Source organism: Apium graveolens, chromosome 8 (assembly GCF_009905375.1).
Source record: "Apium graveolens cultivar Ventura chromosome 8, ASM990537v1, whole genome shotgun sequence".
Lineage (NCBI taxonomy): Eukaryota > Viridiplantae > Streptophyta > Magnoliopsida > Apiales > Apiaceae > Apium > Apium graveolens.
The window spans coordinates 204,698,444-204,725,984 of NC_133654.1; the positions used below are offsets into that span (position 1 = coordinate 204,698,444).

Genomic DNA, 27,541 nt, shown 5'->3' on the forward strand with positions numbered 1-27,541 from the left:
GTGGAATAAAATGATTTGTGTTATTTTTTTTGGTATTCATCTCTGAGACTATAACTTGTGGCGTGTGTGTATATTGTGGGGTCACAGTACGGAGTAGTGGATTGTTTATTTAGATTGGGTGTTATTAAGGGAAGTGGAACTCGTGACAACCCGAATCCCTGACCCCGGATTTGGGGGTGTTACAAATTTGTTGTGATATGCGAATATAACTTGGAAAGTTTAAAGTCGGATTTCTGTTTACCTTGGTATTGAATGCAAAGTATGCATTGATGTGCTAATTTGGTGTTCGATAACCGTAAGAAGTCATCGGTATAATCTTATGTATCGTGTATGATTGATCGTTAAGAAAGATGTGTATTAGAAAGATTAGGTTGTAATTAATTGTGATAAAAGGGATAGCGTATTTACGAATACGTCATGCCCGGTTTTCGAAAAGGAAGTATATATGTATAAATATAGTTATATGCGAGTATAGATGTAAAGACTTGGTTATATATGAATGAGTAAATCGTGATTACGTGATATGTGTTAACTGTTAAGTGGTTGGTATATCTTAGATATGAAGGATATTCGAATAATTATTTGTTACAGATCCTATGAGATTTGGTTATATTGATATAATACGATTGGGGTAGAAGAGTAGACATTTCGAGAAATGTCAGAGAATTGATATGGTTCGAATTAGGGTTCGTTTTGTATTGTAGATTTCGGAAGCGAGGGCATTCATGCCAGGATAGCTTTATGAGGCAAGTAACTCTACCTTTCATTGTGAATTGAATGTAAAGAGGCTATTGATATTATGTCTTGATAGAGCAAAGAATTTTCATAATACTGTGATTGAACCTTGTGAGTAACCCTGATAATAACACCTTTGTTTCCAAGTACTTGTACCATGTTTTCATACTTTTGGATATTCTTGCAATCCTATGACCTTATGTAGTTTGATAACTCCTTTTAACCAATACCGAGACAGTCTAATGCCTACTATAGAAAACTTTAACCTTGTTAATGTTTCCTTTCTTGAAACCGACTTATTTAGCATATCGTGTGAATACCTTTGCTTGACGCTTAGACATTTTCCAACTTACTTTCCTTGAACTTCACTTGGTTGTTCATTTGAATTCTTGAATTGAACCTAAGAATTATTTTCGACTTGAATGAGTCCAAATGATTTCACGTATTTGGTAATGTTAGAATGAACTTAGTTAAATCTTCTATACATTCCAACATAAAGGTTTTCCAAATGAATTCTTGAAGGATTGTATAGAAATGTAAGAGGCTACTAGGACTAGTCCAGTTACGTAAGAGGCTAGTGGGGCTATTCCAATATAAAGGCTGAAATAATGCCATAGGTACCTTGATGACCAGATGGCGGTCAGTACCGGCTGATTACCCGTATTACCTTTATAAGATGGATATTCCAATCAAGGGTCCTTTGTAGTTAAAAATGAAATTGAAATATTTATAATTTTTTCTACAAGCGATATACTTTTCTTTTTAATTTGAATTGGAACAATTTGAATTGAATCTTCTTTAGAGTTATAAACATTTGTCTGAGAACCGTGTCACTTTTGATATTGATACTCGAAGTTTGAAATGATTTTTTTTCTCTTTAAATGTGAGAAACCCTTTGAGAATCCTATCGTTGATCTTGATAAATCTTGGTTTCACAAACTTGATCTTGAAAGCCTTGAAACCCTCATCTAGCACCTTTTCCTAGCCATTGATAGAATACTGCCACCTAGTTTATTGGAAATATAATGCCTCTGTTATATTGATATTTAAAATGGTTTAAAACGTTACATGCTGAGCTTTTTGCTTATTTATTTACGTTGATCTAACCATGATAGTTAATCAAGAAGATGGCCAGACTTAAGTGCACCGCTCACAAAAGCGTTCCCGATGGTCCTTATCGTACCGTTGGTTTCCAGATGCCAGATCAGGTAGATGCTATGTGAGGAAATGGCGATAGATGGTGGGAATTGTAATAGCTACACCAGATACTTTTGGGTTATTTGTCGATTCCAAGTCAGAATTGAATTTACTTATAATTTGGGTTGTAATAGTTATATTCTGGTTGGTAGTTGTAATATTTTCTCACACTTTATCATGTTTAGATCCTAATAGTTTTCGGGGTTTATTATTTTTCCGCTATTATATTATATTGGTATATTGATGACGTGGGTCCTCAATCTTAACCCCGAGTTGAGGGCGTCATAAGTTGGTATCAGAGCTACATGATTTAGTCCCTGAGAAAAGTTAGGATAAAAGGGTAATAGGGTAATTATATATTACGAGAGTGTTCGACTCATATTGAGTTGAGTTAGACTATTAGGTATAATCTGAGAAAGTAGTTAGTCAAGAAAGTAATTAGAGTTAGGGCATCGAGTCAGTTGGAGGTTTAATTTAACCCTAATATTATTTCTTGGTTGTTGTTTTATGTTTTATCTCAGGATCCTGATACTAAAAATGCGGCTCGTGGTAGTGATGCAGGTTTTGAGGATAGTCTGTTACCGGGATCACCTGTAGATCCCTAGTACATTAGTTCAGATACCGAGGAGGATCCATCTGAGGATACTGTGACCCCTATGCACGTGTCCCCTATGTTTCCAGTACATGAGTCCCCAGTTGTTAGGGCAGATTCCTCAGCTCCTATGCTTGAGTCCCTAGCTCCTGATAGAGTGCATGTTGTACCTGTGTCTTCCCATGTTGGTGATGAGCTAGCCTGAGACCGAGACTTTGTGATCTCTCATATTCCTGATTTGAGATCTTTGGTAGATAGGTTGGCTTGAGAGTCTAGCCAGCAGATGTTGGTGCCAGAGCCTGAGTGGCGTGTTCGTATTGAGATGGTAGAGCAGGTTGCCCGTAGACGATTGGATGAGGGACCATCTTCTAGTGATGCTAAGGTCGAGGCCCGCAGGTTTCATAAGATATTGTGATGGATGTTGTCTGTGTTGAGAGAGATTCTGGATCACCATGTTTACTTGTGGATGGGAGTTCAGATGGGACATCTGGTAGAGCCCGTAGTAATAGTTGTTATTGTTTCTTTTCAATGCCAGTAGGTTTGGGATACTTGGTCCGATGTTGGATCCCTTTTTATTATGTATTATAATTTGTTGTACTGTTGTTTGGGTTGGTAGAAGTTAGGTAGAAGTTGGGGGTATATAGGGGAATATTTTTCATTTTTTCCTCTATTTAACCCTGCTATCTTATTGTCTTTTATTTCCGGAACGTTGTTGTACTCAAACTATTTATCTATGTACCTTGTTTCCATATTGTGGATCCTTGAGTTTCATAAACTATTTTGCATAACATGTTTTCCAAGCAATCGTATTTAACACCTTTGTGATAACAAATCTTATGTCATGTGAGAACCCTAACCGGTGAGCGAATTATGTAGTAATAGGATTACACGCGCAAATGGGTAAAACTTAAAACTCCTAAAGCTATTACTAAAAGAATCATTATTGTTATATATGTCATGTCATCGTATTGCTAAATAATTGCTCATCAGGTTTATCAAATGGTCAATTCACCAAATTACCAAGAAGGAGAAACTCAAACTCAAAACCAATAGCAAAACCAAGACACCCCTATGATGAACCAACTCTTTCAACTTTTGTAACAACCCTCAGCCTCGAGAGTCGGAAACTTCAAACAGTTTCAATCCGTCCATCCCCCAGAATTTGTAGGTTTTCCCGATCCGATTAAAGCTCAGTCCTGGTTAAGAGAAATGGAGAAAGCCTTTGAGTTAGCAGAAGTTAAGGACGAGAAGAACATGAATTATGCAAGTTATTACTTGAAGAATGAGGCTAGTTATTGGTGGGAATCTACCAAAGCGTTGCAAGAAGAAGGAGAAGCTATTTCTTGGAAGAAGTTTACGGAACTGTTTCTGGAGAAGTATTTATCGAGTTATATGCAAGACCAGTTAGAGATGAGGTTTCTGGATTTAAAGCAAGAGAATATGACTATAGCGGAGTACAAAGTGAAGTTTTTAGAATTAACAAGGTTTGTGCCCGAGTACGTGAATACAGAAGCTAAGAAAGCTAAAATATTTCTACAAAAACTTAAACCATGGATTCATAGTCAAGTGGCTCTTCTCGAGATAAGGACATATGCTGTTGTAGTACAGAAAGCAATGATTGTGGAAGGAGAAAGGGAAGCAACTAAAAGGGGAAATGAAGGAAAGAAGAGGAAGTTTGAGGATTCAAACTAAGACTAGGGAAGTTCCAAGTTTAGAGGAAAGTTTGGAAGGAATGTAGGAAATCAAAATACGAAGTTCCAGAATTTTAAGCCTGGAAATGGGAATCAAAAGAATCGCTTTCAGAAAGCTGGATAATCGACAAGGGATAATAGACCCCAGATTCAGGATTGTAATACTTGTGGAAAGAGGCACCCTGGAAGATGTAATAAGCTCAATGTGACATGTTTCAAGTGCAACTAGAAAGGTCATTACTCATCAGAATGCACGAGTGGTACAAGGAAGCCAGAGATAACTTGTTTTATGTGCGGGAAAGTTGGCCATATGGCAAGGAATTGTAAGGAACCTACTCAGAAAGCCAATGTTCTTAGGATTGCTGGACCACAGCCCACCGGTACAAACAATTCAGCCAAGAGCGCGGACGTTTAATATAACGATGAAAGATGCAGTGCAGGATGCGAGTGTGGTAGCATGTACGCTTGCTATAAATTTAGTAGAAGTCAAAGTGTTAATGGATTCTGGAGCTACTAGATCATTTATTTCTGAAAGTGTTGTTGATAAATTAAAGTGAATTGTGTACCCTTTAGAATCTAATTTGATTATAGAAGTAGCGAATCAGGAAAGAGTTGTTGCCAATAGAATTTGTCCTAGTTGTGATATTGTTATAAAAGGTCTGCACTTTTCTACCGACTTAATACCATTTAATTTAGGATAATTCGATGTTATTCTCGGAATGGACTGGTTAGCAAACCACAATGCGCAGATCGAATGTAGAAGCAAGAAAGTGAATTTGAGGACCAAGGATGGAACTGATGTGTTATTTAAAGGTAAGAAGCAAGACATGAAATTCCTAACGGCAATTCAGATAAGAAGATTGGTACGAAAAGGATGCGAAGCTTATTTGGCTCACGTAAAGGATGTGGAGAAGGAATCCCTCAGGATTGAGGACATTCTTATGGTTAAAGAGTTTCTCGATGTATTTTTCGAAGAATTACCTGGACTACCTCCAGATCGAGAAATTGAATTCACGATTGACTTAGCACCTGCAATGGAACCACTTTTAAATGCCCCTTATCAAATTGCGCCTATTGAAATGAAGGAACTAGTGACGCAGTTGCAAGAATTATTGGATAAAGGAGTTATTCGACCGAGTGTATCCTCGTGGGGTATACCAGAGCTGTTCATGAAGAAGAAAGATGGAAGCATGAGATTGTGTATCAATTATCGCGAACTCAATAAGTTGACTACCAAGAATAAGTACCCTCTACCGCGAATCGATAATTTATTTGATCAGCTGAAAGGAGCTACTTGTTTCTCGAAGATCGATTTAAGGTCGGGATATCATCAATTAAAAATTAAGGCGGAAGATATTCCCAAGACAGTGTTTCAAACGAGATATGGACATTATGAATTCTTGGTAATAGCGTTTGGTTTGACGAATGCGCCAGCTGCTTTTATGGATCTTATGAATAGAGTGTTTAATAAATACTTGGAAAAGTTCGTAATAGTATTCATTGATGATATTTTAATTTATTCAAGGTCGGAAGCAGAACATATGGAGCATTTGAAGATTGCTTTGGAAATCCTGAGGAAAGAGAAGTTGTACGTGAAGTTTTTAAAATGCGAGTTCTGGATAATGGAAGTTCAGTTTCTTGGACACGTAGTCAATAACAAAGGTATAAAAGTAGATCCTGCGAAGATTGAAGCTTTTATGAATTAGGAAAGACCAACGACTCCAACGGAAGTGAGAAGCTTTTTGGGGCTAGCTGGATATTACCGACGAGTAGTTCAAGATTTTTCTAAGATTGTGATAGCTTTTTGGGGCTAGCTGGATATTACCGACGAGTAGTTCAAGATTTTTCTAAGATTGCGATTCCATTGACTAAGTTGACAAGGAAAAATGAAAAATTTGTTTGGATAGATAAGTGTGAAGAAAGCTTTCAGGAACCAAAGAAAAGGTTAGTTTCTATGCCAATATTTGTTCTACCCGATGAGAAGGGCGAGTTTGTAATATATGGCAATGCTTCGTATAAAGGACTAGGCTGAGTGTTGATGCAACATAGAAAGGTGATAACATATGTGTCACATCAATTGAAGCTGCACGAGCAGAAATATCCTACACATGACTTGGAATTAGCAGCAATTTTGTTTGCCCTTAAGATTTGGAGACATTATTTGTATGAAGAGAAATGTGAAATTTTTACGGACCACGAGAGCTTGAAGTACATCTTTACCGAGAAAGAATTAAACACGAGACAAAGGAGATGGTTGGAATTAATCAAGGATTACTATTGCACAATAAGTTATCATCCCGGAAAGGCGAATATTGTAGCAGATGCGCTAAATCGCAAGGAAAGATTGAATATGTTAACTTCGTCTGCCGAATTGATCAAGGAATTCGAGAAGTTGGAAATTGAGATACAACTCCAGAGATTAACAAAGGAAGTGATATATATAATTACATTTCAGCCAGAGATTCTGGAAAAGATTCTATGTTGTCAAGAGCAAGTGATGGACCACAAGAAGGATAAATTGTTAGGAGAAGAGATTAGAGCTCAAAAGGATGATAAAAGAATATCCAGAGTCTGTTCATGTATTTGGATTCCTAATGTTACAGAGTTAAAGCTCGAGATTCTACATGAAGCTCATAATTCGAGATTTTCGATCCATCCTGGAAGTACGAAAATGTACAAGGACTTGAAAGAGAACTATTGGTGGCCGAACATGAAAAAGGAAATTGTAGAGTGGATAAGTAACTGCTATATGTATCAAAGAGTAAAGGCGGAACACCAACTACCGAGTGGATTGCTTCAGCCACTAGACATACCTGAATGGAAATGGGAACATATCACGATGGATTTCGTGGTAAGATTACCAAAGACTAAGGCTAATCATGTTGTGATTTGGGTGATTATTGGTCGACTGACAAAGTTGGCGCATTTCTTTCCAATCAACGAATGATTCTTATTGTAAAGATTAGTCAAGTTGTATGTGGAAGAAATAGTAATGCGTCATGGAGTACCAGTAACTATCATGTCTGATAGAGATCCAAGGTTTAATTTAAGATTTTGCCGACAATTTCATGATCATTTTGGTACAAAATTAAAAATGAGCACCGCGTATCATCCACAGAAAGATTGACAAAGCGAAAGGACTATTCAACCAATTGAAGATATGTTTAGAACCTGTACGTTGGATTTTAAAAGAAATTGAGATGACCATTTGTCGCTGATCGAATTTTCATATAACAACAGTTATCACGCAAGTATTGGCATGCCACCGTATGAAGCGTTGTATGGAAGGAAATGTAGATCTCCTACGTATTGGGATGAAGTTGGCGAGCGCAAGCTGTTAGGCCTAGAGCTAGTTCACCAAACGAAGAAAAAAGTGGAATTGATTCATAAAATATTGATGGCTGCTCAAGATCGACAAAGAAAGTATGCGGACCAGAATCGTAAAGATATGGTATTCGGACCCGGAGACAAAGTGTTGGTAAAGATATCTCCATGAAAGGGCTTATCCAGATTTGGAAAGAAAGGAAAGCGGAGCCCAAGATATATTGGACCATTCGAAGATGCATACGAGTGGAATACGAGTTAGCGTTACCTCCGCAGATGCAACATCTCCATAACGTGTTCCACGTATCTCTTTTAAAGAAGTATAATGCAGATGCTAGTCACGTAATTGAGTTGGAACCCGTGGAAATTTAGAAAGATTTGTCTTATATGGAACAACCCGTTCAAATTTTAGATCGAAAAGAAAAAGCGCTCAGAAATAAAGTGGTGCCATTAGTTAGAGTTTTGTGGAGAAATCCTAAGGTCGAAGAATCAACTTGGGAATTAGAAAGTGAAATGCGAGAAAAGTATCCCCATTTGTTTGCTTAGACTAGATTCTGAGGACATAATCCTTTTAAGGGGGTAGATAATAATGACTAAGATTTTTGCGATGTATTTATATGAATAAAATACAGTTTGTGTTATAATTGTGGATTACGTGAATTTATGAGTATAAAATATTAAGTTATAAAATTATGTGGCTTGTGTGTAATTTCTGTGAAATAGTAAAAGGGAACGTAAAATGACTCATTCCAGTTTGATGAGTCAGCAAAGAGCATAAGCTATATTTTAGAAAGTATAATTGATCAGTTATTGTCGGGCCGTCAGGTTGAACGGAAGCCGTTACATAAAGAAGGATTTCATAAAAAGGACTAAAAATGGGATAATATATGGATTGCGTTAAGTTATGAAAATATTGAGTATTTTTGTGTATCTGTGATTATTTGGATTCGAGCTGTGAATCATATCATTATTTAAAAAGTATCGAATACATTATCCAGATAATTATAAAATAGAATTATGTGTGTAAATGCCTGATTGTAAGATTTGATTAATATTATTACGAAGAATATATATTGTATGACAGTTACAATTATGATTTGGGAGTTTTAATATTTTTAAAAAGATTTTAGTCGATTTAAATAAGAATAATTTGGTCCTTGTATATTTCTGTAAAATTATCTGGAAATGATCAAAACATGGAATTTGTTTGAATACCTCTAGAACAATCCTGGAGACTTTCTAAAAATGGTAAATGGAATTACTTTGATATTCTAGTATTTTAAAATGATTTTTCAGAGAATGTTTTATTATTGTGAATTTATTTGTAAAATCTATAAAAAGTAAACCGTTCGCTCAAATATTAATCTAAAAATATCAACGAACATATATTTTCATGAATTAAAAAATGAGTTTCGCAATTAAATTCTTTGGTTGCTGTTTATTTAACAATTTAGGAATCAATTTTTTTAAAAATTTTAGAAGTTGAAATGGTTAATTACCATTGTACCCTTGCCATGTATATAAATACACCCTCCCCTTTTTTTCTTTTATTCCCCAGTCTCTCTCTCTCTCTCACTTCTCTCACCTCTCGGTAATCTCTCTCTCCTCCGTTTCTTTGCCTACTTCGGGTGGTTTTCAGAGATGAGACCATATTTGTGCTCGGTTTCCTGTTCTCTGTCTCTATGTGTACTTGCATGTGTGATTTCTTGAGGTTTCCGAAAAAACCAAATTCGCGTTTGATCGGTTCTTGATGAAATTGATTTTGGGGTTATGATTATATGGATGTTATTATGATTATACAAGTATTTAGTGAGTAAAAATGAGGTTATGGGTGAATATCAGTTGGAAACCCCGAAACAGGGCACCACCGTACTTTGCCGCCATCGGCGATGAACCACCGGTGAGCCGGCGGGGACGATGATGTTCTTGAGTCCGAGTTTAATGCAAATTTTGATGTGCATGCATGTGTTTGTATATTTTCAGATTCTTTTAGTTAATTTTAGTTCGAATATGATGAAATCGACTTATAATCTATGATTATGTGATTGAGTGTTATAAATGCTGACGCATGTTAAATTTTTGTGAATTTCAGAATTTAAGATCCAGATTTATATTCGAGTTTGAGTTGAATTTTAAAAGTTTGGGTGGAATTATTTAGTTTAATTCAGCTATGACCCGAATTCTTGTAAAAAATGATTAATTCAAGAAATTTTAGGAATTTGTTGTGATATGTGAATATAACTTGGAAAGTTTAAATTCGGATTTGTGTTTAACTTGGTATTGAATGCAAAGTATGTATTGGTGTGCTAATTTGGTGTTCGATAACCTTAAGAGGTCATCGGTATAATTGTATGTATCGTGTAAGATTGATTGTTATGAAAGATGTGTATTAAAAATATTAGGTTGTAATTGATTGTGATTGTGATAAAATGGATAGCGTATTTATGAATACGTCATGCCTGATTTTCGAAAAGGAAGTGTATATATATATAAATATATTTATATGCGAGTATAGATGTAAAGAATAAATTATGTATGAATGAGTAAATCGTGATTACGTTCTATGTGTTAAGTGGTTAGTATATCGTATATATGAAGGATATTCGAATAATTATTTGTTACAGGTCCTATGGGAATTGGTTATATTGATATAATACGATTGGGTTAGAAGAGTGGACATTCTGAGAAACATCAGGGAATTGATATGGTTCTAATTAGGGTTCATTTTGTATTGTAGATTTCGAAAGCGAAGGCATTCAGGCCAGGAAGGGAAAAAGGGACCTTAGGTGGCAGTAGCTCGAACTCCGTAAAACAGGAAAGCTTTCTGAGGCAAGTATCTTTGCCTTTCATTGTGAATTGAATGTAAAGAGGCTATTGATGTTATGTCTTGATAGAGTAAAGAATCTTCATAATATTATGATTAAACCTTGTGAGTAACCCTGATAGTAGCACCTTCATTTCAAGTACATTTACCCTATTTTCATACTTTAGGCTATTCTTGCAATCCTATGACCTTACGTAGTTTGATAACTCCTTTCTAACCAATACCGAGACAGTCTAATGCAAACTATAGAAAACTTGAACCTTGTTAATATGTCCTTTCTTGAAACCGACTTATTTAGCATATCTTGTGAATACCTTTGTTTGACGCTTATACATTTTCTAACTTACTTTCCTTGAACTTCACTACTTGGTTGTTCATTTGAATTCTTGAATTTAACCTAAGAATGATTTTTGACTTGAATGAGTCAAAATGATTTCACGTATTTGGTAATGTTAAAATGAACCTAGTTAAATCTTCTATACCTTCCAACATAAAGACTTTCCAAATGAATTCTTGAAGGATTGGATAGAGATGTAAGAGACTAGTGGGACTAGTCCAGTCACGTAAGAGGCTAGCGGGGCTAGTCCAATATAAAGGCTGAAATAATGCCATAGGTACCTTGATGACCAGATGGAGGTCAGTACCGGCTGATCACCCGTATTACATTTAAAAGATGGATATTCCAATCAAGGGTTCTTTATAGTTAAATATGAAAGTGAAAGATTTATAAATTTCTCTATAAGTGATATACTTTTCTTTTTAATTTGAAATGGAATAGTTTGAATTGAATCTTCTTTAGAGTTATGAACATTTTTTCGAGAACCCTGTCACTTTACTTTGATATTGATACCCGAAGTTTGAAATATATATTTTTTTCTCTTTAAATGTGAGAAACCCTCTGAGAACCCTATCGTCGATCTTGATAAATCTTGGTTTCACAAACTTGAATCTTGAAAGCCTTGAAACCCTCTTCTAACACCCATTCCTAGCCATTGATAAAATACTGCCACCTAGTTTATATGAAATAGAATGCCTCTGTTATATTGATATTTATAATGGTTTAAATAGTTACTTGCTGAGCCTTTTTGTTCATTTATTTGCGTTGATCTGACCATGATAATTAAGCAAGAAGATGGACAGACTTAGGCGCACCGATCGCAAGAGCGATCCTGGAGGACCTTATCGTATCGTTGGTTTCCAGATGCCAGATCAGGTAGATGCTATGTGAGGAAACGACGATAGATGGTGGGAATTGTAATAGCTGCACTATATACTTTTGGGTTATTTATCGATTCCAAGTCAGAATTGAATAAATTGAATTCACTTATAATTTGGGTTGTAATAGTTATATCCTGGTTGGTAGTTATAATCTTGTCTCACACTTTATCATAATTAGATCCTAATAGTTTTCGGCGTTTATTATATTTCCGTTGTTATACTATATTGGTATATTGATGATGTGGGTTCTCAATCTTAACCCCGAGTTGGGGGCGTCACTGTTCTCATTTAACTTTGACAGCCTACTCACTTCCTCAATAGCTTCCACCATGCATGTGTGGATATGAAACATCTCTACACTCATCTTTTCAACAGTTTCTTTATATTGGCTTGTAATTAAATAAATGGTGGCTAGCGTTGGCACCTCAGATTTTGATGAGGACAATTCTCCTTGCTTAAGAGCCATTAGTGCATAGTTTCCAAACTCTTCATTCTCATCTTTATCATCAGTATCATCCCAACTTTTGCCTTATGTACTGTAAGCCTTTCCTTGTTGTTTCTTCAAGAGAGCTTCATACTTTGCCTCCAATTCCAAATAGGATTTGTCCTTCTTCACCTTTTTAGGCTTCTTGCACTCAGTAGCAAAGTGACCCAACTCATCACATTTAAAGCACCTTATCTTTGATCTGTCAATAGATCCAGTCTTGTAGCCACCTTCGCTAGCTGAGTTATACCGAGTCTTTGGTTTCCGGTTGTTGCTGTTGGAAGACTATCCCTTGTTCTTGAAAAGCCTAGGCTTCTTGACTCTAATGTTAGAGAATTTCCTAGCCAAGTAAGCCATGTATTGGTCCATTTCATCTAGCTCATCCAAGGTATAAAATTCATCTTCCTCTACCTTCAAAACAACTTGCTTCTGAGGTCCTTTATTCTTTTGCTCCATAACTTGAATAATTGGAACTTGAGCATCTTGTTCATCTTCACTTGCTTCACTGTCATTTACAACTCAGGCACTTGAACCATCAACCACATGTCCTTGGTTTGCCTTTAATGACTTTCTTTGTAACATTTCAAGTTTATGAGTTTTCAAGATCCCATATAACACATCCAAAGTTATTTTGTTAAAGTCTCTTCCTTCTCTAATAGCTGATATTTTCCGTTCAAGATGGTCAGGAAGAGCTAGCAAGAACTTTAGGTTAACCTCCTCAGTTTCATAATACTTATCATGATGTAGCAAGTCATTTATCAATTTTTTAAACCTTTCAAAAACTTCAGTGATTCCTTCTTTGGAATTTGCCATGAATCCCTCATACTGAGACACCAGTATTCTCCTCTGATTTGATCTAACTTCCTCTATACCCTCACACAGTATCTCAATCTTCTCCCAAATTTGTTTGTATGTGTCACAATTAACAATATTATTGTACATAACATTGTACAGTGACTCTATCAGAATTAGTTGCAGGCCACTATCCAGTGGGACTTTTTCCTTTTCAATTATAGTGTATTTTGAAGGGTCTTTAGGGGCATAATGAGCTGGGATAACCATATCCCCATCAGTAGATTCATCAACCCTTTTCATGGGAGTAAAAGGGCCATTCTTGAGAATCTGGATATATAATGGATTGGATATCCTTATGAACAACATCATTTTCTTTTTCCAAAATGTGTAGTTGATTCTATCAAATGCTGGCATCTTGATACTTCTTATCTTTTGTGCACTCACACTTCCAAGATCTTTATATTTTTTCTTTCATATTTTGCTCTGATACCACTTGTTAGCTATTGAGTACAACATAGAAGGGGGAGGGCTGAATGTGTTTTCTTGATTTTTAGCCCTTTTGAGGTTTGGATAATGGAGTATGAACAAAGAAATTTAATTTGTAGAGATATTATGTTAGCAGAATTAAAATAACAAGCATAACAAACATAATATTTCAAAACTCACTTAATTTGTATTAATTAAGTTTGTCTTGCTACAAATTCCGTGTTCTTAAAAATATAAGAACTCAGCTTCTTCCTTGAGAGAATACAAGAAAATATAAAACTGTTTGATACCTCTAAATAAAGGACCAATACATGCTTTATACACTAGCAACACAGGGTTACAAAACTTACACAAAAATGTACTAAACTCTTTTCTAAAGCAACCTTTTTCTATTTCCATTTCTAGCTTAGCAAATCTGTGCAGAATCTTGCAAGTTTGTGACCATCCTTTGTCTAGTTAATCTTATCCCTTGATCTTGTTTTCTCCCCAACTACTTTGTAGACTTTTTCAATCTAGTTGATAGATCGTATGTTGACTGATAATGTTGAATCTTCATTTATTTGCATTCTGTATTTGAGAGGCATGTCGAGATCTCCAGTTTGTTCTATAGAGAAATGACATCTCGATAAGTATACTGACTTATCGAGATCTCTGAATTCTCTATACGTATATTTGACTTGTCGAGGTTTCTTGATATTTGCATGCTAAATGACTTATCGATATGTCTGAGATCTCTACATGTAGAATGGACTTGTCGATATCTCAGAGATTTCTATATACATTCTGACTTGTCGATATCTCTGAGATCTCTAATGATAATTTGGCTGTCGATATCTCCAATCTTCACATCTTCATTTTGACTTGTCGATATCCCTAAGTTTTCTACATGCAGAAAAGACTTATCGATATCATCAATCTTCATATCTACATTTGACTTGTCGATATCTCTGAGACTTCTCTATAAGCCATTTTGGACTTCTCGATAAGTCATTCTGGAGTTCTCGAATGACTTATCTACATTGCTTGATCTGTGACTTGTCGATATCTTGACTTAGAACATTTATCATAAAACATATTTATTCAACTCCAAGCTTCTATATCATTTCTCTGAGGCATGTTCTAACTTGATCTTCTTCTAGAGTTTATTCCTTAGGCTCGAACTGTTAACAGAAAATACTTCAGTCTAATCTTCTAACCATTTTACAGATGCAAGTAATACAATAAAAAATACAAACTTAATTATCAAGCAACTAAATCTTAGGGTTGTTAATGTAATTTAGTCTTGTTATTATACATGCATGTCTTGCACAACAACTTGCAGAACCATCATCTCTTTCTCCCCTGAGTTTGTGCTGTCAAATTTAGGTGAGCTTCTTTCTTCAGATGAATTCTCATTTTCAGAATTCACTGATTCACTTGTTTCTTCTTCAACTCTATTATCAGCATTGTTTTCAACTTCTTCAGAATCATTGTCAAGGTTGAGATTATCAAATTTTAAGGCTTCAACTTCATTTTTATCAAGGCATTCGAAGCCTAGATACTTGTCATCATCAAATATCACATATGTGCTCTCCATTATCTTCTTTTTATTTAGCACATAAACTCTGTAAGCAGTCCTTTCCAATGAATATCCACGAAAAATAGCTTCAAACACATTGAAGTCAAATTTTTCAAGATACTCAGAGTTAGCTTTTAACATAAAGCACTTGCTTCCAAACACGTGAATATGCTTAACTGTAGGATTTATTTTTGACATGATTGAGTAGGGTGACTTGCCAATATATTTGTTCACTGAATATCTATTCTGAGTATAGCATACTAGGTTAACAGCTTCTTCCCAAAAACTGGTTGGTAACTTGGCATCCTGTAGCATTGTCCTTGTAGCTTTAACTAGAGTTTTGTTCTTCCTTTCAACCACACCATTTTGTTGAGGTGTTCTTGGAGCAGAAAAATCTTGAGTAATGTCTTTATATAATTCACTTGGTATTGTATTTCTGAATTCAGTACCATAGTCATTCCTCAATCTCTTGACATAATTTTGATCTTCAGCCTGCTTCTCAATCTTCTTTATGTGTTCAATGATAATATGTGGAGTTTCATCTTTTGAATACATAAATTCCACCAAAATGTACCATGGGTAGTTGTCCACCATCACCAGTGCATACTTCTTCCTGGATATAAACAAGACATTTACAGGACCAAACAAATCCATATGGATGAGTCAAAGTGGAGCATTAATGGAGTTTACAACATTTATTTTGTGACTTGATCTCTTCATTTTGCCATTCTGACAAGCTTCACACACTTCATATTGAGCAAATTCCAAAGCTGGCATATCTCTCACCAATTCTCTTTTCACAAGAGTATTGATTACTTTGTAGTTTAAGTGAGAGAGTTTTTTATGCCAGAGTTTTCTTTTCTCACTTGATGCCTTGGTTGAAGAAACATATCCTATCCTTATTTGCCGAGTTCATGTCTGCAATAAACAGGCATCCTTTCCTTACTCATTTCAGAACAACTTCACTAGTTTCCTTGCTTGTGATTGAGCAATCGTTTTTGTCAAAAATAACCTTGAAACCTTTGTCTGTAAATTGACTGACACTTAGAAGATTCACTTCAAGTCCTGCAACCAGTGCTACATCCTCCATAATAATATTTTCATAAAGCAAACTACCATATCCTATTGTGAATCCTTTGATGTTTTCTCCAAAGTTTACCAAAGGGCCAACCATTTCCTCAAACTATGATATCAGGGCTTTATGACATGTCATTTGCTGGAGCATACACTGTCAATGATCCACATGACTCTATTCTTCTTGCCCTGCACACAATAAGCTTTAAGTGTGTTTAGTTACCCAAGCAGCGTTGGGCACTTTCTTCTTCTTGACAGAGTCAGCAGAAGTAGAACTTGAACAATCAAAAGAAACAACTTTTTTAGTTTGATTAACATTTTCTTCTTTGATTACATATCTAAAGTTAACTTCTTTTAAATATTGTCTCGCCTTATGACAGCTAGTCATAACTTTCATATTGCATGGGATGCGATCAAACTTATCACCGAAAGAACAGGGGTCATCATCTTGAGCTTTATTATACTTGCAAGCTCCATACTTTGGCTCACTAACAATCTTTTTACAAAGATGAGTTAGGTGATTTGTTGAGCCACATCTTTGATATTACTTTCCGGGAGTATCTGCAACATAGGCATAGTTATTTCTTTTGTTGACACCTATTTTTTCAGACCTGTTCTACTTTTTCTTTCCCGTGCTTTTATTTTTGATTTCAGTTATTGGTATCTTGATGATTGGACTAGCTTCAGACTTTTTCTCACATTCAGTGTTGAGAGTAGGTTTGGTATTTTTCTTCTCTTTATCATCATCTACAATTTCTTGCTTGAGGATAAGCTCCTTTTCAATGAAGTCCACCTCACAGACCTTGAACAAGGGTGCATTCTCCTTTTTAAGCACATCAGGAACTTCTATGTTTACACTTACTTTTCCCTTGTCAACTTGACTTTTCTTTTGAGATGCACCAACCTCATAGTCCAATTTAATATCTATGTTAGCACATGGTTTATTCTTTTCATGTTATTGACCAACCAGCTGAGATGCTTTTTTAAATGACTTAAACTTAAGTTTATTTTTCTCAACTCTGTCTCACAATACAGCTTCAATTTCCTCTGCACATTTCACCTTGTTTTGAGATATTCATTTTCTTGTCTAACTGCTTCTAGACTAACAAGCTGCAGCTCTATCTTGTTTCTCAATTTCAAGATTTCATTCACTTTTGACAGCCTACTCACTTCCTCGGTAGCATCCACCATGCTTGTGTGAATGTGAAACATTTTTATACTCATCTTTTCAGCAGTTTCCCTATATTGCGAAGCATTCAAACTAATGGTGGTTAAGATAGGTACCTCAAATTTTGATGTAGATGACTCTCCTTCGTCCATAGCCATGAGAGCATAATTTCTATATACTTCATTGTCATCTTCATCATCTGTGTTATCCAACTCTTTCATTCAGCAATATAAGCTTTTTCTTATTGTTTCTTTAGACGTGTTTCTTACTTAGCTTCAAGCTCCAAATATGTCTTATCCTTCTTCACCTTCTTTGGTTTCCTGCATTCTGTGAAAAAGTGACCAAGTTCATCACAGTTGTAACATCTAATCTTTGATCTGTCCACAGATCCTGACTTGTATCCACATTTTCCAGTGGCATTTTTCTGAGTCGTTCCTTTCCAGTTGTTGTTTAGGATGTTTGACCTTTATCCTTGAAGTACCTAGGCTTCTTGACTCTTATATTTGAAAATTTTCTTGTTAGGTAGGCCATAGATTGGTCCATTTCATCCAAATCATCAAGAGTAAAATACTCATCCTCTTCCAACTCCGAAATGACTTGTTTTTGAGGTTCCTTGTTCTTCAGCTCAAAAGCTTGAATAACTTGAGTCTGAGAGTCAGTTTCATCTTCAGTCATTTTCTTGTCATTTGCTATCAAGGCACTTGAGACATCCACAACATGTCCTTGATGTTAGTGTTAGTGCTCTATTGACAACACTGTAATATTTTAGTTTAAGCCATTTGATTTATTTATGTTTATGTGCTATCGATTATTCCCTTCATAATTTATTATGTATTAATTTACTATGATATAAATGTTAGATTAATAAATGTCCTTGGAATATGATATGCAATTCTATATCTTTAAGTACGTGACTTTTAAATGAGATTATGAGAATATTACCAATATTCCTAAAGGTCCCTACTCGAGTATTATTATAGGGGATAATAATAACGCATTAAGACTAATATGTTTATTGACTGATGATCACATCTTATTGATCATAGGTATGGTGATACTAAAGTCAAAACACAGACATATGTATTAGATATATGGTGCTGTACTGACCTGTTGTGAGAGAATACATGTTTATAATGTCATAAGTTATTCTCCCAGTGATAATGATGTTGAAAGAGATATGTCCTAAGTCCAATCATGTATGAGGATTTAGGAATAACTTTTATGTAATCTGTTTTGATTTCATTGATATTAATAAAAGACTTGTTTTATTTTTTATTGCGGGCTCTATCTATTTAAATGTTTAAATAAGATATACCACAGTTCAGAGTAAAACTTTTTATGGATTGTGATGAGGTCATAATAATGAGACCTAAAAGATGATAACTCTAAACTTAAATAGTTCCTGGTCGTAGGATTACTAACTGGTAATTAATAATCCGTAAAGATCAGTACATACTATGGTTGCTTCATTTGTGAAGGATGTCTGTTCTCATAGTCATTTGTGTGGTGACACTATAGCTAGTATGTAGGTGCTTATTATAGAATAAGTTCACTGAACATGACTCACACAGCTGAACAACTGATGGAGTTCACTCACGTGTCAGCAGTTGTTCACATAGTGATAGTTGTACAAGTATCCTTAGACTTGAGGTCATCATAGTCATCTTGTGTACACTGAACTATGCTTTGGTTTAGTTCTTAGTCTCAAGGGACAATTATAAGGGCTCTACTGGGTATATGAATTTGTACACGAAGATAATGTATGATCAATAAAGGATCTACCCCTTCCAGTGTAGGAAGAGAATGTTCAATGCTGATCCTCTTATGTTAGTTCAGGAATCTCTGGCCAGAGTGAATGAAATTAGAAAGGAGTTTCTAATTTATATTAAATAGAACTAAGCATAGTGAATGGGAAAGCAAGTGATTAAATAAGATAGGCTTGACACAAGTTCCATGCTTTGTATTTAATCATGATATTACAGGGTAGAAGGAATTAATTGTACGGTAACTACTCACTGAATAGGTTCTTGGTATTCTAAGTAGTGAATTCGTATTATCCGGATAGTCGCGATATGCTGAGAAGTATCCCTCACGATGTAGAATACATATGATTAATTAATTAATCATATTTAATGAATTAGAGAATTTATATAAATAATGATAAAATAGTTTTATTATTTTTTATTTCTACTACCGGCTTAATATTGAACCTACAGGGTCACACCATAAAAGAGAATGATTTAATGGTGGATGAATTAATTAATAATGGCTGATAATTATTTATTTATGAAATAAATAATTAATTGGCAAATTTAATAATTGATTAAATGAGATTTAATTGATTATAAATTAATTAAGAAAAAGTTCTTAATATTATTAATTAAGAATTTAATTTTTGGAAATTAAATCAAGAGAGAGAATTATTTTTAAACTGTTTAGAAAAAGGATTAATAATTAAAAGGTGTTTTAATTATTAATGAGAATAATAAAGGGTTAATAATAATAATATTTTATGGGAAAATTTTCAGCTGAAAATTTTGCCTATAAATATACTATTATATACCCTATTTTGCCTCAACCAAAAAGATTTACAAAACCCTAATTCTCTCCATCTCCTCCTCCTTCATTACATCGTTTTCTTGGTGGATATCGGTGGAGTGCTTCACACTTAAGGAGCAGCTGCTATGGATCTCGGTTCATCATTCTTGGATCGCTATTAAAGACCTCCATCTTTCCATTAACGTAAAGCTTCTTAAGGTAAACATACTGAACTACGAATTAAATATTATATTTCGCATGGATCCTGCGGAGCGTTTCGGTTTTTTTAAGATTAAATTTATATTTTCGCTGCGTTTATGTGCTAAAAACCCTTCAATGGCATCAGAGCTACTTTCGAAAAGTTTTTAATTCGTTTATGTGTTTAACTGTTTTCGATATATGAGCATGTAAGTGATTCGCCATGATTTGATGTTGATATAATATGCTTATATATGTATGGTTTTGAATATATGATATTCATGTGAGTTGTATAATCATAAGATGATTATGTAATCTATATATATACCGATATATACATGATTTATGTTTGTTCTAATTATGAGAATCATATTAGATACGGATTCTGAACTGGCTGCTGCAGATTTGCTGAAATCTGGGTCTGGTGTCCGATTTACGCAAACGAATACCCTATTCCATAGGTAAACGAGCGTCTGAACAAAACTGATAGCAAAAGCTATCAACGACTCATCTGTAAGGCGTTTGACGTCGTTTGCTGCCCGTAAACAGTGATTCTTGTTTTTCTGACTTGATTCTGATTTTTCTGATTTTTGTCATATTTTCTTTTTATGATTAGATCATGGATAATATGATATGTTAAGATCAGATTATGTGTTTTAACATGCTTTTATGTGTTGTATGAGCATGGTGGATGGTTATGGCCTTTCGACCTTAGTGTAATGGTTTTGGTTTTGGTTTTAAATACGACTTGCATGTCATCAATCTTTGTAATCATAAATCTCGAATGTAACTGGAGTTATTCTTGTAAGTTTATTAGATTAGTTTTACTTTCAATCATGTAATGTAATTGAAGACTCAAGAAGGCTATCCAATGGAGGTGATACAAAGAAGAAGACGAGGCATACAAGAAGTCTAAACAAAGAAGAAGACTTATGTAATAAGTAGTTGTATTTATTTCCATCAACATATTAAATTGACCTTGATCTTTATCATGAGCTTGATAAAGATCACATAGGATGGGACCATAACCAAACACATTTACTTTATTGCACTTTACATTTACTTGTTTATTTAATTTTATATATGAGATATATGCCTATGTTTACCATGCGATGATAGATTTAGGTGAACTTAAATCAATATAAGGTGTGCTCTAGAAAATCTAGAATAGGAATCGTTTCTTGCCTTAACAATAAATATTATGAATACGATCATGAGATTCTTGTGTTTATTAAACACGTAATTGAATATGAATTTTCAATATTGAGAGGAAGGATGATTCTCTCAACAACAGATTTCTATCTGTAAGAAAGGGTTATTAAGTGACGCCTCTTGACAATGCTCCACCCGATCTTGGAATCATCTGATTATCGATTATTCATTTGAAATATTTAATTTAAAAGGAAGAATCTCTTTATAATATGATTATGATTGTAACATAATATAATCGCTCTAAAATTATATAATATCAAGTAGTAATTGGCCAATGACACAACGGGTTTGTGTCGGTCATAGCCTTCCAACATGGTAGAAAGTAGTTCTTATTTTTAAATCATTGTCGTTTCGTGCTACAGCCGAGGGCTTTGATTTCGAAATAAAAAAAACTTGTCTATTACATAGAGATGTGTACATTGAATTATAATCTAAAGGTCGGTACGTGCTACAGCCGTGGGCCGTTGGAGACTGATTCAATTGTACGAAATGTTGGGTTAGACTTGACTTAGAATATTGAGTTTGTCATGCCACAGCCGTGACTCAATTATTCAAGAGGCTAAACTTATATTAGGGAGTAACATAAGATGTAATTGACAAGAGTTGTCTGCCTATTGAACATCACATGATGTTTCGTGCCACAACCGAGGTTGTGTGATGGAATGTAGGATCCCTATTCCCACTAGCATTATGAATGCTTAATTTTCACTTAGGGGGTTGAAAAAAATTAGATAAACTAGTGGGAGACATTTATGAATAAAGACCCGATTCATATAGTGTTTTGAAATGAAATTGAATATTTGCTAAGTGTTGTTATATGTTTATCATTTACAGATTTACTATATTCGTCATGTCTTCTGCACTATCACTCCGGAGCATACTAGATGCTCACAAGTTGACTGGTCCTAATTTAGCTGTTTGTTTTCACTGTAACAAGTTGGGGCACTGGAAGAGGAACTGCAAGGTTTACCTTGCAGAATTGAAGAAGAAGGGTAGTGAGACTACCGCTTCTGATTCAGGCATGTTCATGATCGAAGTTAATATGTCACTAGGTCAAATTTCTACTTGGGTATTAGATACCGCCTGTGGTTCTCATATTTGCAATTCGTTGCAAGGACTAAAGGGAAGTAGGACTCTTGAAAAAGATGAGGTGATTCTACGTATGGGCAATGGAGCAAGGGTTGCGGCCATATCTGTAGGATCATTTAGTTTACATATGCCTACGGGCAAGACTATTATTTTTGAATAATTGTTATTACGTTCCCTCTATTGTGAGGAATATTGTTTCTATTCCTATGTTGGATGTGGATGGTTTTTCATTTATTATTAAGAATAATGAATGTTCTATCCTTGGAGATAATGTTCTTTTTTGGACGCACCAAGAAATTTAATTCACCATGGGTAGGGATATTATTGCTGACATAATAACTTTGGCATTTTAAATAATGGTCTGTATGTATGTGACGTAGAGCATGATTTACTTCAGATTGAACAAACTAATAAAAGAAAACGAGATGATGAAAATATGTCCTATTTATGGCACTGTAGACTAGGTCATATTAGTGAAAATAGACTGCGGACATTGCATAAGGAAGGGTTACTTGACCCCTTTGATTTTGAATCATATCCTACATGCGAGTCTTGTCTATTGGGTAAAATGACCAAATCTCCATTTAGTGGACATGGAGAGAGGGCTGCAGATTTGCTAGAATTGGTACACACAGATGTATGTGGACCAATCTCTACGCAAGCCATGGGTGGATTTTCGTACTTCATTACTTTCATAGATGATAGATCTAGATTCGGATATGTGTATTTGATGAAACACAAGTCTGAAGCCTTTGAAAAGTTCAAAGAATATAAACATGAAGTGGAGAAACAAACCAAACACAGTATTATAACTCTTTGATCAGATCGAGGTGGTGAATACTTGAATGGAGAGTTTCTAGATTATCTCAAAGAAAATGGTATAGTCTCCCAGTGGACTCCTCCATATACTCCACAGTTGAATGGGGTATCTGAAGGGAGAAATCGAACTTTGTTAGACATGGTTCGGTCCATGATGAGCTATGCGAATCTTCCAGTATTCCTATGGGGTTATGCATTGGAAACCTCAGCATATTTACTGAATAAGGTGCCTTCCAAATCTGTTCCTCAAACACCATATGAGATATGGAAAGAAAGGAAACTGAGTCTTAAACACTTTAAGATTTGGGGATGTCCAGCTTATGTCAAGAAAGTTGACCCAGATAAACTGGAATCTCGATCTGTAAAATGTAATTTTGTGGGATATCCTAGAGAGACTTTGGGATATTACTTTTACACCGATCATCGGGTGTTTGTCTCCAAACATGCTACCTTCTTGGAAAAGGAGTTAATCCTTGAAGGAAACAGTGGGAGCAAAATTGAACTTGATGAAGTTCAAGAAGCACAAACTACTATGGATCAAGTGGAAACACCTGTTCAGACTGAACAACCTTCTGTGGAACAGCCCATTCGTAGGACAGGGAGAGTGTCTCGCCAATCTGAGAGGTATTATGACCTTGTCATTAAGAATGACAATGAGTTGTCAATTATTGATGATGATGACCCTGTGACCTATAATGAGGCTATGAGTAGTGTTGACTCAGAGAAATGGCATAGTGCCATGAAATCCGAAATAGAATCTATGTATACCAACCAAGTATAAACTCTGGTTGAGGCGCCTGAAGGTGTTAAGCCTATTGGGTGCAAGTGGGTATACAAGAGAAGGATTGGAGCAGATGGCTAGGTGGAGACCTATAAGGCCAGGCTCATGGCAAAAGGATTCAAACAAAGGCAAGGGATTGACTTTGATGAAACTTTTTCGCCTGTAGCCCTGTTAAAATCAATTCGGATTTTGCTTGCGATTGCTGCTTACTACGACTATGAGATCTGGAAAATGGACGTGAAAACGGCCTTCCTCAATGGGGAACTTGAGGAGGAAGTGTATATGACACAGCTAGAGGGCTTTCTTTCCAAGAGAAATGAACACCTAGTGTGTAAGCTGTTGCGAACCATATATGGTTTAAGGCAAGCTTCTCGTAGATGGAACATCCGTTTTGATGAGACAATCAAAGAGTTTGGTTTTATAAAAAACATAGATGAACCATGTGTCTACAAGAAGGTTAGTGGGAGCGCGGTAACATTTCTTATATTGTATGTGGATGATATACTTCTTATAGGAAATGATATACTGATGTTACAATCAGTCAAAATATGGCTATCAAAGAACTTCACCATGAAGGACTTGGGAGAAGCATCCTACATTCTCGGTATGAAGATCTATAGAGATAGATCTAGAAGAATGATAGGTCTTACCCAGGGTACATACATCCAGAAAGTCATGGAGTGTCCCTTTCCGAAAAAAATGTCTCCTAAGACACCTGAGGAAAGAGAGCGTATGAGTAAGATTCCTTATGCTTCAGCAATAGGATGTATCATGTACGCGATGTTGTGTACAAGGCCTGATGTTGCTTATTCAATTAGTGTGACGAGCAGATATCAGTCCAATCCAGGTGAAGACCACTGGAAAGCAGTGAAAAATATCCTTAAGTACTTGCGAAGGACTCAGGACATTTTTCTTGTTTTTGGTGGTGAGTCTGAGTTGAAAATAGAAGAGATGTCAACGTCGAGAGAGTTGACACACATAACAACGTAGCAGACCCACTCACAAAGCCACTTTCTCAGAGTCATTTTGATCATCATAAAGATAAGATGGGTATTAGATACTAGAGTGATTGGCTTTAGTACAAGTGGGAGATTGAAAGAGATATGTCCTAAGTCCAATCATGTATGAGGATTTAGGAATAACTTTTATGTAATCTGTTTTGATTTCATTGATATTAATAAAAGACTTGTTTTGTTTTTTATTGCGGGCTCTATCTATTTAAATGTTTAAATAATATATACCATAGTTTAGAGTAAAGCTTTTTATGGATTGTGATGAGATCATAATAATGAGACCTAAAAGATGATAACTCTAAACTTAAATAGTTCCTGGTCGTCGGATTACTAACTGGTAATTAATAATCCGCAAAGATCGGTACATACTATACTTGCTTCATTATGAAGGATGTCTGTTCTCATAGACATTTGTGTGGTGACACTATAGCTAGTATGTAGGTGCTTATTATAGAATAAGTTCACTGAATATGACTCACACAGCTGAACAACTGATGGAGTTCACTCATGTGTCAGCAGTTGTTCACATAGTGATAGTTGTACAAGTATCCTTAGACTTGAGGTCATCATAGTCATCTTGTGTACACTGAACTATGCTTTGGTTTAGTTCTTAGTCTCACGGGACAATTATAAGGGCTCTACTGGGTATATGAATTTGTACACGAAGATAGTGTATGATCAATAAAGGATCTACCCCTTCCAGTGTAGGAAGAGAATGTTCAATGCTGATCCACTTATGTTAGTTCAGAAATCTCTGGCCAGAGTGAATGAAATTATAAAGGAGTTTCTAATTTATATTAAATAGAACTAAGCATAGTGAATGGGAAAGCAAGTGATTAAATAAGATAGGCTTGACACAAGTTCCATGCCTTGTATTTAATCGTGACATTGCAGGGTAGAATGAATTAATTGTACGGTAACTACTCACTGAATAGGTTCTTGGTATTCTAAGCAGTGAATTCGTATTATCCGGATAGTCGCGATATGCTGAGAAGTATCCCTCACGATGTAGAATACATATGATTAATTAATTAATCATATTTAATGAATTAGAGAATTTATATAAATAATGATAAAATAGTTTTATTATTATTTATTTCTACTACCGGCTTAATATTGAACCTACAGGGTCACACCATAAAAGAGAATGATTTAATGGTGGAGGAATTAATTAATAATGGCTGATAATTATTTATTTATGAAATAAATAATTAATTGGCAAATTTAATAATTGATTAAATGAGATTTAATTGATTATAAATTAATTAAGAAAATGTTCTTAATATTATTAATTAAGAATTTTATTTTTGGAAATTAAATCAAGAGAGAGAATTATTTCTAAAGTGTTTAGAAAAAGGATTAATAATTAAAAGGTGTTTTAATTATTAATGAGAATAATAAAGGGTTAATAATAATAATATTTTATGGGAAAATTTTCAGCTGAAAATTTTGCCTATAAATATACTATTATAGACCCTATTTTTGCCTCAACCAAAAAGATTTACAAAACCCTAATTCTCTCCATCTCCTCCTCCTTCATTACATCGTTTTCTTGGTGGATACCGGTGGAGTGCTTCACACTTGAGGAGCAGCTGCTAAGGATCTCGGTTCATCGTTCTTGGATCGCTATTAAAGACCTCCATCTTTCCATTAACGTAAAGCTTCTTAAGGTAAACATACTGAACTACGAATTAAATATTATTTTTCGCATGGATCCTGCGGAGGGTTTTGGTTTTTTTAAGATTAAATTTACGTTTTCGGTGCGTTTATGTGCTAAAACCCCTTCAGATGTAATGGTCCTTAGACCTAAAGTCATTATATTTCTATATGAGAATTAATATACTTTGATTCCATTAAAAGTTATCCTTGACCGGGTAATGATAAAAGTGGACATTGAATATATTATGAATCATATGAGAAATATGAATGATCTAGATGAGATTTAACCATCCTATTTTAGGAGTGATATTATTGGCCTCTTGTGTGAGCTAGACTATAAAATGCGTGACCATTCTCAAATGTTGATTTGATATGATAGTTTACTCATTGATCAAGGAAACCTGGATTAAACTATGATGAGGATGACACATTACATGTCTCTAGTTTAATCTATAATATTTGATTAAACGGATTATATTACATTGTACATTATCACAAAAGGTTTAATCGAATCACTGATTTAATTATTATTACTTGCGTAGCAATGATGTATTACTAGATGCTGCTCATTGTTTATAATTTTAATATGAGATATTAAATTTATTATCAATATAATAATAACCTACATGGTCACACACAAAGAACGTTTGGGGGAGAAATAATTTAAATTATGAATTTAAATTAAATAAGTAATTTTTTTATTTATGATATTAATTAAGTATGACTTAATTAATTAATTAAAGAAAAATAGGGAAATTATTTAAACTAATTCTGAAATAAGTTATTAATTAATTAAGTGTGACTTAATTAAATAATGAATTGTGATTTCAGATTAGTATTAATTATAATTAGAATACCTATTCCTCTCTCTATATAAACTCTGTGAGGGATGATTTATAGACAATGATACATGGTTTATAAAACCCTAACCGTTCAAGGAGAAAGAGGAAGAGAGGTAAAGATGGAGTTTTCGGGTGCTAGTACATATCAATCCTTTAAGAAAAGCGTTCGTGTAGATATCGTAGAGCGTAGATCGCGAGATCGGGATACTTGGTGATTCAACAAGGTTTGGAATTCCATTAATCC

The 27,541-nt window shown here is 34.8% G+C and overlaps 1 protein-coding gene across 1 annotated transcript; it reads left to right on the top strand.

The window, feature by feature from the left end:
* Window positions 1–3,778: 3,778 nt before the first annotated feature.
* Window positions 3,779–4,216, top strand: LOC141680266 (uncharacterized). Its single transcript, XM_074486539.1, has one exon. The coding sequence runs from the start codon at window positions 3,779–3,781 to the stop codon at window positions 4,214–4,216; it is 438 nt and encodes a 145-aa protein (XP_074342640.1).
* Window positions 4,217–27,541: the final 23,325 nt, after the last annotated feature.